At 39.8% G+C, this 13,531-nt stretch overlaps 2 protein-coding genes across 2 annotated transcripts in view; one reads left to right on the top strand and one right to left on the bottom strand.

Moving 5' to 3' along the window:
• Specc1l (sperm antigen with calponin homology and coiled-coil domains 1 like) overlaps nucleotides 1-13,531 on the bottom strand; it is a 92,233-nt gene that overhangs the window by 44,477 nt on the left and 34,225 nt on the right. The window contains exons 6-7 of the mRNA XM_051186896.1: nucleotides 5,147-5,220; nucleotides 3,778-3,953 (exon numbers count right to left, since the gene is read on the bottom strand). Of these exons, the coding sequence (XP_051042853.1) occupies nucleotides 3,778-3,953; nucleotides 5,147-5,220 (250 nt within the window). The remainder of the gene's footprint in view (nucleotides 1-3,777; nucleotides 3,954-5,146; nucleotides 5,221-13,531) is intronic.
• On the top strand, nucleotides 290-931 carry LOC127224096 (ATP synthase F(0) complex subunit C2, mitochondrial). Its single transcript, XM_051186901.1, has one exon. The coding sequence runs from the start codon at nucleotides 346-348 to the stop codon at nucleotides 769-771; it is 426 nt and encodes a 141-aa protein (XP_051042858.1). The 5' UTR covers nucleotides 290-345; the 3' UTR covers nucleotides 772-931.

Here is a 13,531-nt window from a genome sequence, read left to right as displayed (position 1 = left end):
TCAGTGATCAATTAGCAGTAAATCAGGAGGCAGACTGGCCACAGCCTGATTCAACTGGGAACCTCTGGCTCTGTGCTGCCAGGAAGGCCCAGCCCTTCTCAGGCACCCGGGAATTCACTAGCACATCATCTAAGCTGGTTCCAGCTAAAGCACTGTACTTACAGAGGGATGTAGTAAGGAATGGAACCAAAAGCTCCAGTGCCCTCAGAAGGAGATAAAGCTGCTACAGTCTCCAAAGAGAATCCCAGAAAGGACTAGAAAAGCTCATTAAATTAATCAAAATCGCCCTCTCTGTCTTCTCTACCCTGGGAGCAGCTCTCCTGCCTTGGCCCCTCACCCCTGAAAATGTATGCCTGCTCCAAGTTCATCTCCACCCGCTCCTTGATCAGGAGCACCTCTCAGCTGCTGAGTCGTCCCCTGTCTGCAGTGGAGTTGAACCGACCACAGACTTGGACAGATGAGGGCTTCAGCAGCTTGGCAGCCCCTCGTCCTCTGACCTCACTCATCCCTAGCCGCAGCTTCCAAACCAGCGTCATTTCCAGGGACATTGACACAGCCGCCAAGTTCATTGGGGCTGGGGCTGCTACAGTTGGGGTGGCTGGCTCTGGGGCTGGCATTGGAACTGTTTTTGGGAGCCTCATCATTGGTTATGCCAGGAACCCTTCTCTGAAGCAGCAGCTCTTCTCCTACGCGATTCTGGGCTTTGCCCTCTCAGAAGCCATGGGGCTCTTCTGCCTGATGGTGGCCTTTCTCATTCTCTTCGCCATGTGAAGCAGCTGTCTCCACTTCCACCTCCCATAGTTCTTTCGTGTCTGGTCTGCCCTGTATGTTCCTTTTCCTGTACCTCCCCAGGAAGTCTGGGGAAAGTGTTTGGCTCAGGGTTTGACAGAGAGAAGACAAATAAATACTGTATTAATAAGAAAAAAAAAAAAAAAAAAAAAATTAATCAAAATCATAAAATATTCTATTCAGCTCTGAGTTCTGGGCTAGTCTGGTACACACAGGGAGTTCTAGGCCAGCAGAGGCTACCCAATGAGACCCTATCTCAAAAACAGATAAATAAAAATGTAAGAATATTTTATTTTAAAAAATTATTTCCCAAATTCAAAATATTGCTAAGAAAAATAACAGCGTCTTAACCATTTTAAAAAATATGTATCTAGCCAAGCGTGGTGGTACATGCCTTTAGTCCCCACACTCGGGAGGCAGAGGCAGGTGGATCTCTGCCAGTCCAAGGCCACCCTGATCTCTATATAGTGAGCTCCATCCAGAAGAGCCAGGGCTACATAGTCCTGGGCTCCCACCTAAACAGGCAGAAGGCCCTGGGTTAGATTGAGGTGCTCAAAGGAAAGCTTAGTTGGAGCCTGCAGACAGGATGAAGCACTACAGCACTCGCTGAGCATGAATAAAGCTCTGTGTTTGAGAACCAGCACCCCAAGAAGAAAAGAAGTAGCTACAATGCAGAAAATGAAGCCATGTAAACTCCTACCCTGTCCACTAAAATCCCCTGCCTATTAAATACTTGAAAGAATCTTCTACCCATCTGATTCTGTAACATCATATATAAGAAAAATACTGGCATTACACAGGTTTTTCAAATGCCTTAAATCATACATTTAAGTCATATTTACTATTAGTACTAATGATAGCATCATAAAACTCTAGGGCCAATGAGATGGCTCAGCAGGTAAAGCTGCTTACTTCCAAGCCTGACAATCTGAGTTTGATGCTCACGGTATCAACTTGAGAAAACACGTGGTAGGAAGAAAAATCAACTTCCACAAGTTGCCTTCTCATTTCCACATGTATAGAATGGCGCGTGCATGCACACATGCACACACACACACACACACACACACACACACACACACACACAAAATAAATACAATTAAAGAAAAAAGAACTTTTTAAATCTTCATCTTGTAATGGCAGATAAGTTTTCCAAAACTCTAATGTTCCCTTGTACACCTACAGTTCATCAACAACAACAAATACCATCAGATGTTTTCCTCAATGGGATAGGCTCTAGTCATTTTCAAGGAACTTCCTATCAAATATCAGAGTGTGAATAGCCAATTTCTCTCGCAATCATTCTCAAAATAAAAATGCTGTTCTACGAGAAGAAAGAAGCTCAGACTGGAAGCATTACATAGTGTTCACCTCAAGGCAACCTCACACTTGGAAACACAGTTTTAAGCGGAAGTGCCTGCTCATACTTCCCATTTTGTCACACGGAAGGTTGAAAGTAATAGGGCACTCCAAGACTCAGATTTGGTAAAAATAATGCTTTTCCCCTTTAAGAAGGGTATTTTAAAGTGAAACCCATGTTTGTTTCATTTAGGTGGTTTTGCTTTAAAAAAAAAAAAAAAAAAAAAAACTGTTACCATGTGTTGTGATGAGATTGTGACTACAAATGTACTTTGGTTTAAGGCCTTGTTTTATCAAGTTGACATTTTCTCTTTACTATCAATGCAAAAATCAGCACAGTGAAAACAATCAATAGCCTGTTAGTATTATTATGAAGACTAAGTGCAAGGGATCCTGGAGGATTCCAGGAATTGGCAGTATAACTGACATTCACTGCTGTACAAGATGCTGTCTTATCTTTTTTTTAAATTGTGTGCATGTGCATGTGTGTGTACATGCATGCAAGAGGCCGCAGAGGCAGAATAGAGCAATATATCCCCTGGAACTTAAGTCACCTGGTAAGGGTGCTGGACCCAAACTCAGATCTTCTGGGAAGAACAGAAGTTCTCTTAACCACTCAGCTTCCTCTCTAGCCCCAAAGTGCTGCACTTTTTAGCAGGCATTTCTTTGAAATATAAAGACTAGTAAACTGTCAGGATCCAATGGAATGATTGTTCAAGAACAGAATTTTAGAGCTTGGTGATACAGTACTTGCCTGGCATGTATAAGGCCCTAAGTTCATCCCCAGCATGATGGATAATGGATGGATGGACGGGGCAGAACTAATTTCAGTCACTCAAGGAAACTATCAAATGAAGCATTCTGATAAACTAATAATATACAGAGAAAGCATAATGCCAGCTTTATACCAGTGAGGAGTCATTAGGCTTCATTCCAAGTTCTGCCTAAGGATGCCAACGAATAACATTTAGCAACACATTAGGACTAAGCAATAATTAAATAAAAGCCTATCAAAGATATACTGCTTTTCCCTATGCCTAATTAAGAATTATTCAAAGAGAAGTAAAATCATATTCTTAAATCGTAACATCAGACACATAAATCCTCTCCCCAACTCAGAACTCAGCATATCCCAGGAATACCAGATATCCCGAATCAACTCACAGTCCTTTCTATGAGTTTTCAACGATATGTGTTAGATGTGGGAGACACTACACTACTTGGAGGTCACTGAAAAAAAATGGCAATTCAGAAAGTGAGTGATGGAAAGAGACTTCACTGTACCAACCACTTGTTTTCCAATATCGGTAACTCAGGTTTACTGGTTGATCACTTTGTAGCATTAGTTCATTTACTCATTACAACACTATAATGCAGCTCATACTGTCTTCTCTTATAGGTGAAAGAACCGAGGCACAGGGAAATTAAGACTGTTAACTGAGATCACACATCTATTAAGGGCAGAATCAGACAGAAGCTGATTCTGTCTGCTTCCAGACCCACAGACTAAAGAGAAGGAACAGTGCTGGACTGTGAGGGTCAAGAAGAAAAACAGCACCAGCAGTATATCACTAAATCGAGACTTGGCTACTCTTTACTGAAACATGCACCTGGCTTCTCAGAACATACTTGCGTGACTTTATTTCTTCCAATTCTTTTGTGAGTTTCTCATTTTTCTCTTGAGCCTCATGCAATCGCCGCTTTAGGTCACCAATCTCTTCTTGGGCTTCGGATTTGATGTCATTTGCGATGACCACTGCAGTCTGCAGATCAGCCTGAAACTGTCGCCATTCTGCAGATTCTTCCTACATTAAAAAGTTAAATTTTTACTTCCAAAGGAGAGCAATGAAGATTTATTTAAAAGCAGTAAAATTTGTTTATTATGATTACTTTGCCCTAGCAAGTCATATTCTTGAATGGTAACTTTTTTTTTTTTTAAATCCCAAGAGTTGCTGTTATCTATTTTTAACAGACAAAGCAGCTCTTATCAGTGAACTTGTTCTTAATGAAGGAAAGAGTTGCCATCTGGCCTTCCCACTGAGGCATCAAGTATTCAGAGAACTCGGTAAATATTAATGAGAAAACATGTTAGACTTCCCTTCCTCATGCAAGTTTCAAAGCAAGTCTTATGAAAATAAATATCATCAAAAATTTAGAGCTTTACCTCTAGAACTCTTAAGAAAATATTTAAATGTATATAAAGGGTCATGAAGGTATATAAATGGTAGGTGAAAGTACATAAATGGTATGTGGAGGTACATAAAGAGTATGTAAAGGTACATAAGTGGTATGTAGAGGCATATAAATAGTATGTGAAGGTATATAAATGGTATGTGAACCATACAGTGAAAAAAATCTATAAATACTCTGACATCAAAAACTAGCAGGAAAAAAATCTAAAGTAAAGGAAAAGGAAGAGGAAGCCAGAAGAAAAACTGAACTCAATATAGGCAGACACAATCATACAAAGAGGCTGTAAGGAACTGAGTAGTCTGCCGCTTCCCACAGACAAGAAGGATGCGGGTGTGGCTGGGCAGAGAAGTCTCCCTGGGGGCTTCACTTCCCCGAGAGCCACAGCTGGGCCTTGCATGAGCCCTCCAAACCTCAAAGCAATTTTCTAATACCATGAAAGCAGCCAGAACAACTGTGTCAGGACTCAAGGTCTATGATTACCACATTCTCCCTCCACATTTTAGCAGCCTGGGTGCTGGCAGCTAACCCAACCCAGAGAATGCAGAAATCTCACATAAAAACAGCTTTGTTTGTGATTTTAAAACCAAAAGTTAATAATGTAATACATTTCCTTACTACATTTCCCTAAAATTACCACCCATAAATCACTACCACTTTAAATCCAGTGTCAGTCCCAATTTAAAATAATGACACCTGCTTTCAGCCCAAAGCCCAGTATGGCCAATATCCCACTACAGACTAAAGTCATGGCGCAATTCCAGAAAAGTGTGTTTCCCGAGAGACAGTGCATGAAGGCTCGTCCTACCCGCAGTCTCCGGTGAAGGGTCTTGATCTCTCTTTCCATGTCATGCTTTTGGTCTTGGAGTTTTTTAACAGTATCTGAAAAGACCACAAAGATTAACTATTTCTCAAGCTCTTAATAATCTTTCATGTTCAAAAGACATGACGTGATATAAAAGAGGAGAGAAATGATCATCAAAATAGTTTTCCTGCACAAAGACTTGTTTACTTTCATCACAAAACTTAAAAGCACGAAAGAGTATTCAATCCAAGATTATAGTTTTTGCATCACTTCCTAAGTAAACCGAAAGCAATTGTTATAAATATGCATGTTATTGGCACAAAGCCAATCAAAACAACACAAAATGTGAACTTTTAATCACATAAGTTACCACTCTAAACCACGCTACCATAACTTCCTTTATACCATTGGAATAAAGTCCAGAAGGGCAAAGTCAGTAAAATTATTTCTACAACTAACTGTAATATCCAGAGAGCTACCAACTTAACCAAACGACGAGCAGCAGTATGGAAGTCCCATACTGCTTGGTTGGAAGGAAGTTCTGCCTTGAAAGCCATGCGCAAAGACCTCAGGAGGGCACCACGCTGTCACTGTCCTGAACAGCTGCTGCGCTCAGTGCTCTAACAGAAAAGGCTCTTATGTATAGCACCAATCCTTTACTAAGAGTTTGATTATTGGTGCTATAGCTCTCTCCATTCTCATTCACTTTCTTTCCTTCCTCCTCCTCCCACATACATATAATATAAAGACAAATCAATCTGTCAAATCCAGGGCCTCATACATGCTATGCATACATTTTCAACCACTCAACTACATCCCAGCCATGATACACACACACACACACACACACACACACACACACACACACACACACACACACACACACTGTATATGTGTGTGTGTGTATGTATATATATATATATATATATATATATATATATATATATCTTTTTGTTTGCTTGCCTTTGAGACAGGGTCTCATTATGTTTACTATGTAGCTCTGGCTGTCCTGAAACTCACTACATAGACCAGGCTTGCCTCAAATTCACAGAGATCGGCCTGCCTCTGCCTCCCGAATGCTGGTATTAAAGGGAGTGAGCCACCACATTCAGCTTTTTTAGAATCAGTGTGTGTGTGTGTGTGTGTGTGTGTGTGTGTGTGTGTGTGTGTGTGTGTATGTGTGTGTGTGTGTGTGAAGAGAGAGAGAGAGAATGCAAGAGCGTTTATGTAGTGGAGTGAGCACAGATGTAAAGGTCAGGGAAGACCCTTTAAGATTTGGTTCTTCTCTTCTACCTGGGGTTGTAGGGCTGAGCTCAGACTAATCAGGCGTGCATGAAACACCTACCCAGTCTCTCATGAGCCCACGATATTTTTTTAATGATATGAATTAACTTCAGTAATAAAATACTGGTATGAACTATTATTAGAAGCACACAATATTTTCTGAAGTTGGATGAAATGAGACAAAACAACAGAGAAGACAGAATAAAATGAGATAACAGGGGACAGAGGAATAGTCTAATTTTGGCAGCCAATAGTTAATGTCTACACTAGGAGACATTGCTTCAAAATTGCTTGGTGAAGTCAGGGTCCATGAAATAAAATAGTATTTAAAATTTATTCATTAATTCAACAATCATCTTGTAAGTATAAACTATGAATCAGGGTGTTTTCTAGATAATAAAGATATAAAGAAAAAGATACAGTTCCCATCTTCCGAGAGATTTTTTTTTTTTTTTTTTTTTGTAAACAAGTTAACACGGCACTGAGCTGGTAAAGCAAGGTGACTTCATCCTCAAAGGACTTTAGAGGATGCTCGTGGGAAAGCTACTTCCAGCCTCCTTTAACCTGGAAACTGGGGGCTGGACAGTCCAGTCAAGGTGAGGTGAACAAGCTGAGTGGACAAGTCCATGGCCCTGTTCTTTGCCTACAGAAACAAGGGTGACTCTGAATCCAGCAGGGAAGCCTGACACTCGGGCACAGAGTAAGGACAAAAGCTGAAGACACTAAAGAGCCTGCCTTTTCTTTACATGCGGTCCACTTCCGTGCAAGAGTTGCTTTTTTTGTTTTGTTCTAATTCAAGGGTGCCTTCCCATTTAGTCCTTACTGGCTTGGAACTTGCTACCTAGACATGTCTGGCTTTAAACTCACAGAAAGTCACTTGCCCAACATATTTTATAAGAAAAACAGTCAAACAAACAAAAATTCTCTTAAAATTGGCCAAAAAATGTTTTCCCTGGGGGCTAGAGAATTGGGCCAGTGGTTAAGAACACTGGCTACTCTTCCAAATGACCCAGGTTCAATTCTTAGCACCCACCTGGCACCTCACACCTGTCTGCTGGCTCCAACTGCTGGGGATCCAAGACACTTCCACACATGTAAAACACTCATACACAAAATTAAATTTTAAAAACTTGTTTTCCTTTTCTTCTGGTCACAAAGGACATCATCAGACTTAATTCACAAGACAGCCAATTCTATTACCGCTCACTTCTAGCGCCCGCCATCATGATTCTTGTGGCACATTAACCTCCCATGTGCATCTTAGACTGGTTATAAACCTCTAATTTCTTCAGCTCCCTTTGTTCTGGTCTTTTCTTCATCGACCTCTACATAGACATCACACAATCATTCTTAACAAGGTCATTTATTTGTTGCTGCTGGTACTACACATGAGTTACAGCCCTGTTATTACTCCTTTTAAATAAAAAGGAAAGTTGCCAGAGAGAGGACATCTTTAAACAGCATAAACTGTACTAACTGGGTCTTTGGGGATGTGATTTAAATTCTATGAGCGTGTTTGTTCTTTTCCTCTGAGATAAAAAGGTAAGAATGGGAAGGCAACAGGCTTATCCTTCCCGATACCAGAGGAGTTTCTATTTAAGTTCTTTTTTTAGAGACTGCTGCCACCTAGCACAATCAAGGGTCACAGGAGAAGGAAGCATCTCCTCCTCCTCAGAATCCTTCAAATACACTTCCTTCCAGTCCGCTTTCCCAGGAGTGAGCGACACTGCCACCTACTGTCTTCAATTCAAATTCTCCCCCAAACCAGAACTATTATTGCCTTGTTTTTAAATTACAGATTAAACCTCTATTTTTACAGCTCTATTTTTGTTTTAGAAATTAGATAAATTGCTGTTGCATTATTATTCTGTCTAACTTTATTCTGAACAATTCTGGGCACTGCCCTTCCTGTTTAGTGATGTCTACATAATTGTCTTGCCACCAATGACCCCGACAACAAGAGTGATCCATGCTAGCTCTAATTACATGCCCAGTCATGCAGTTGTTACCAGGCAGTGACCATGGGCCCAAGCTCAGGCTACGTAGGTACTTTGTGACGACTTACTAAAATCATCAACATCCATAACAACCTTCCTAGCCTTCAAAGCCCAGGAAGCTCTCTGAGTGTTACCATCAGTTGTTACCATCTGGTTCAGTATTTCCTAGTGAATGAACTAATTGTGATTTTCAGAGAAAAGAAAAAAAATCAAGAGTGAATAATCTGCAAAAAGACATAGGCAATGGGCACAAAACCTGGAAGTAGACACAAACGATTTTCAACTGAACTATATACAGTTTTATTTTATTCTTAAATTTTGCTCAGATCTTTATTTTCCCTCCCCCCCCCAAAAAAAAGGTTATAACATTTTTTCTTAATTCTAAACGTAAGATATGTTCAAAATAAAAAGATAAGAAAACACAAATTGTAACAAAATAAGATTACCTTTATTTGCATTTAGTACATCCTTCTAAACTTCTTATGATTGTATATTGTTTTGGTTTGTTTTTTTGTTTGAACCTGGTCTTACTGTGTTGCCCAGGAGGGCCTCAAATTCCTGCTCAAGATATCCTTTCTTACCTCATGGACTACAGATGCACTACCACACCTGGCTAGCTTTTTCTTTTTTAAGCACAGCAATATTATGTTTTTACTGCTTTATAAGTCTATAGTAAATAATGGAATCCATTATCAGCAAATCCAGATGTGTAGTACTAACTAGATGGCCCCAGAGTTTTCCATCAATGGAACATAACAGAATCTGTTTTTAAAACCTAAAATTAACAGAGTTAACATAGTTTCAACTTTTTGTTATAAATACAGTGAATATCTTTACAAAATTGTTTACATATTACTTGGAAGAAAGTACAAATAGCAACATGAGCTAATTCAGTATATACTAGAAGGGTCTACCTCAAGAACACGATGTTAGTTTTCTGGAGGGGGGGGGAGTTCTTTTTGTGTCATTTTGAGAAGTCACTAATTTACTTACAGTTTAATAGAGTACAATGAAATCAGCATTTTTTTTTTTTTTACACTGCAGAAGTATGTTATGGCTGATTCTGTCTTATCTTCTACCCAATAGACTCAGAGCTGCCTTTTTCAACCTCACTGGCAAAATGGCAATGAGAACAGGGAGACTCACACTGTGTCAAGCTATTTACTAAATTACAACTGTTAGAAATGTAGCTTGTGGGACTGGAGAGACAGGTCAGCAGTTAAGAGCACTTGAAGGGGATCCAGGTTTGGTTCCCAGAAGCAGCATGGCAACTAAGAACCATCCGGAACCCAGTTCCAGGGGATTCAGCACCCTCTTCTGAACTCTGAGGCCATGAGACATATACAGAGTGTGCTTACATACATACAGACAAAAGAACACACTCATAAAATAAAATACATCTTTTAAAAGTGTAATATTTCCAAATGTTGTGCTAACAAGCAGTCCTGCAGCAAGCACCCACAAGCACCCCTGCAAACCTCCAATGCTATTCCTAAGGAGGGGTCCTCAAAATTGACGCTAAGTCTTTTAATAGAGTTTTTCTCAACACTCTTTTAAGAAGCTGCAGTGATCACATTCCTTAACTATGCATAAAAATGCTGCTCCTTCCTCTTGCATGCTATCAAGTTTTTTAATTTTTCATATCTGCTTAAGGAACCCCAGCATTTTGTTGTTTTTTCTTTTCTTCTCCATGCCAAGTATCTTTTTTCTTTTTCTGATTTGTAGTTTCATATACTTTTACTTCAATACAACTTTGTTTGTTTGTTTGTTTGTTTGTTTGTTTTTAGGCTCCATTATCCTCTGTCTTATTCCCAATGAGCTCTCTTAAACACACACAGCCATGCCCAGCTTTCAATGTGACTGCCGGGATTGACAGGTCCTCGTGCTTACAGAGTAGGTTCTCTTACCCTTCAGCCAGCTCTCTCTCAATTTGAGACTCTGATGCTACGAACTCTTCATATTGTATCATCATCACCATTACCATCATCACTTTGAGAGAGGGTCTCACTTTGTAGCCCTGCTGGCCTGGAACTCATTATTTAGATCAGGCTTATCTTGAACTCACAGAGATCACCTACCTGTGGTGGGTTAAAGGCATGCTGTGCCACCACACCCAGAGCAGCAGTCAAGCTCTGGTTTGCTAGAGCAGTGTAGTCCCTAGCTCTGTCTGGCAGCTCTGGTTTGCTAGAGCAGTGGCGAAGTCCCTAGATCTGTCTGGGGTGCTCTTTACTTCATCTTCTTTAGTCAGCAGTCTCTTTTTCAAGAAAATAAAATGCCAAGTAAGCCCTGGTTGATACTTCTTTATTTATAAAGAACATGAATAAGTATTAGCGACATATACACATTTCTTAACAACTGCAGGAGTCACTGTTCTACCCACAGGCTTCTCACTCATGTTACAGCAACTAGTAAAGGCTCTGATGATAACACACATCAACAGGAGGACTGTACTCCAGCCAAGGTGCTCAGTGGTACATCCATTTCACAGTGAGGTCAAACTGCTTTCTTTTCCCTCTCTATGGTTCTCTCTCCTAGACCACATGGTAGCTGGCAGCTCTGCAGACACCATCCACTTTCCTTTCTGACACCAAGGTCATGAGAAAAGCCCTTGCATCTGGTTCTTCTCCTTTATTCCAGCACAGAAGCAAATAAACAAAGGTAGAGACAGCTAAGTCAGGAGCCTCAGTACAGCACCCAGTCCTGAGCAGGCAGTTTTAGTCACATGCTCCCCTTCCCAAAGCTTGTTGGGAACATCATTACTCTGAGTTCTCCTGTCTGTAGGTTTTTCTATTCTGTTTAATTTCTCCATACCCTGATTCTATCTGATTTCCATACTCCAAATCACTGTCTGCTGGCACAAGCCAACTTTTCTATCTCAGCATTAGCTTCACTGAGGCCTTTATATTTCATTTATATTCTTTTTTTTTTTTTTTTTAGGGAAAAGAAGGGCATGGTGATCTGAAGCTGTGTTTTGAATGGAAGTTGTGGGTTTACATCACGTCTTCCTGGCTTAGATGCTAAAGCCACCGACTAGAACACTGAAGGCCAGGTATACACTGTATGGTGCTGGCATAATCTGGGAGTCTCCTGGGACTCGAGATGTGCCGCAAACTTGAGATTATTTCATAGGTCATTAATCCCTATTCATTTTCTTCAACTGTTTTCTTTCTGTATCTCATACTGCAGAATGACCACAGATTAATCCTCAACTTCACTGCTCTATTCATTTAGTTTGATGTTTAGATGACATAATTTTTTATATAACATTAAATTTTGAGTTCTAGAGTGCCTACTTGTTCAGTTTTGTAGTTTTTATTTCTTGGCAGTTTTCCATTTGTCCCTTCATTCTGAACATAATATGTTCCTCCACATTCTTGAGCCCAGGAGCTGTTGTAAAATTTTACATAACAATTCCCATGTCAGGAATTTATCTTGGGGTACTGGGGAACAATAACTATTGAATACGGTTTATCTTGAGTGACTAAGGAGCAACTGCTATTGGATATGGCATTATTTTGGGTGTCTAAGGAACAACTACTATTGAAAATGGAGTTTATCTTGAGGTAATTGAGGAGCAACTACTATTGAATACAGGGTTTACTTTGGAGGCTGATGAAGATGTTCTAAAATTGCTTGTTAAACTATTCTACAGAGAAATAACAATTCCTTCTCACCAAATTCATATATCATGTGCTGAATTAATTCCAAATGTGAGAATTTTCTGGAGAGAAAACTGAGTGTCATCAAGCTCTAGAGTTCTACCATGAAGTGTAAAATGATTTTGAAACTGGCTATCATCTGAGAGAGAGACAGGAAGGAGAGTGTGGTAGCACACCTACACTCCTAGAACTGTGGAAAATCAGAGGCAGAAAGGTCAGGAATCTGCAGCTGCTCTACAACAAAGAAAACCCCAAATAAGTGAATATGTAAAGCTAGTCAAAAGCTTGCCTAACACTCATGAGGTCCTGGGATCGATCTGTAGCATTATAAAAGATCAGTAAAAGTCGTGAGTAAATAAAGCTATAAAGAGACATTTTGCTGACAGCTGGGGGGGGAGGGGAAATCTAATTATAGATCAATACTTGGAAGTTAAGAATAATTTTACTACATGTGCCCAGGAACTCTTCTTCTAAGAATCATATGTAGAAATATCTGAAAATTAAGTGTCAGAGGGTTGGAACTTATTAAGTAGTTTAACACACACATAGACAAGCAATGTAAAATGGTGATGACTACCAAATGTAAGCACTAGGTACTAAGTATTCTTCTAATATTGACACATATTTGAACTTTTCATCTCAAAAAGTTGGGGAAGTTGATATATAGATTTTTTTAAATTACTCGGGATTTTTAGTCATTTTCTATTTAAGTTCCGTGTTGAAAATTAATGATTTATAAAGTTTTGTCCCCAAATACATTTTTCTTGCTAATGTTCCAGTTACCACAAGATGTCACTCTTCCCATGTTCAAACCCAAGGAGACTGCCTGAGAAAAGGGCAACACCAGTTTACTACATGGACAGGACACGGAAGAACTTCGCAAGAGGCAAAATTAGTGGCACATGCCTTTGATCCCAGCACTCGGGAGGCAGAGGCAGGTGGATCTCTATGAGTAGAGACCAGCCTGGAACAAGAGGTAGTTCCAGGACAGGCTCCAAAAGATACACAGAGAAACCCCATCTTGAAGAAAAAAAAAAAAAAAAAAAAAAAGCAGCAAAATTATCATTCCCCTCTCCGTGGATTTATAAGCAGCTACTGGTCGGGAGTGTAGTGCACACAGAGGTGTAACCATCAGTGGCTTGCCTATGTGCCTATAAATAACCCTGGTTTTAAAGAAAAAATCCACCCATTTTCCTATAAGAAACCCCAATGAAACTCACTGGTTCACACACTAGCTGGGAAGAGACCAGCAGGAGACTGACAGTAGAGGAATATGGTCAAAATAAATTATATATACATTAAAAATAAAACATTCTTATGTAAAATTAATATGTGCTAATAAAAACTTTAAAGTGCATAATAAGAAAGAAGCAAAATTAAATAAATCCTCTAATACAAAAAATATCAACTCAATCTAGGGCTGGCGAGATGGCTCAGTGGTTCAGATC

Source organism: Phodopus roborovskii, unplaced genomic scaffold (genome assembly GCF_943737965.1).
Source record: "Phodopus roborovskii unplaced genomic scaffold, PHOROB, whole genome shotgun sequence".
Classification (NCBI taxonomy): Eukaryota; Metazoa; Chordata; class Mammalia; order Rodentia; family Cricetidae; genus Phodopus; species Phodopus roborovskii.
This window is presented reverse-complemented; position numbering and strand designations above follow the sequence as displayed.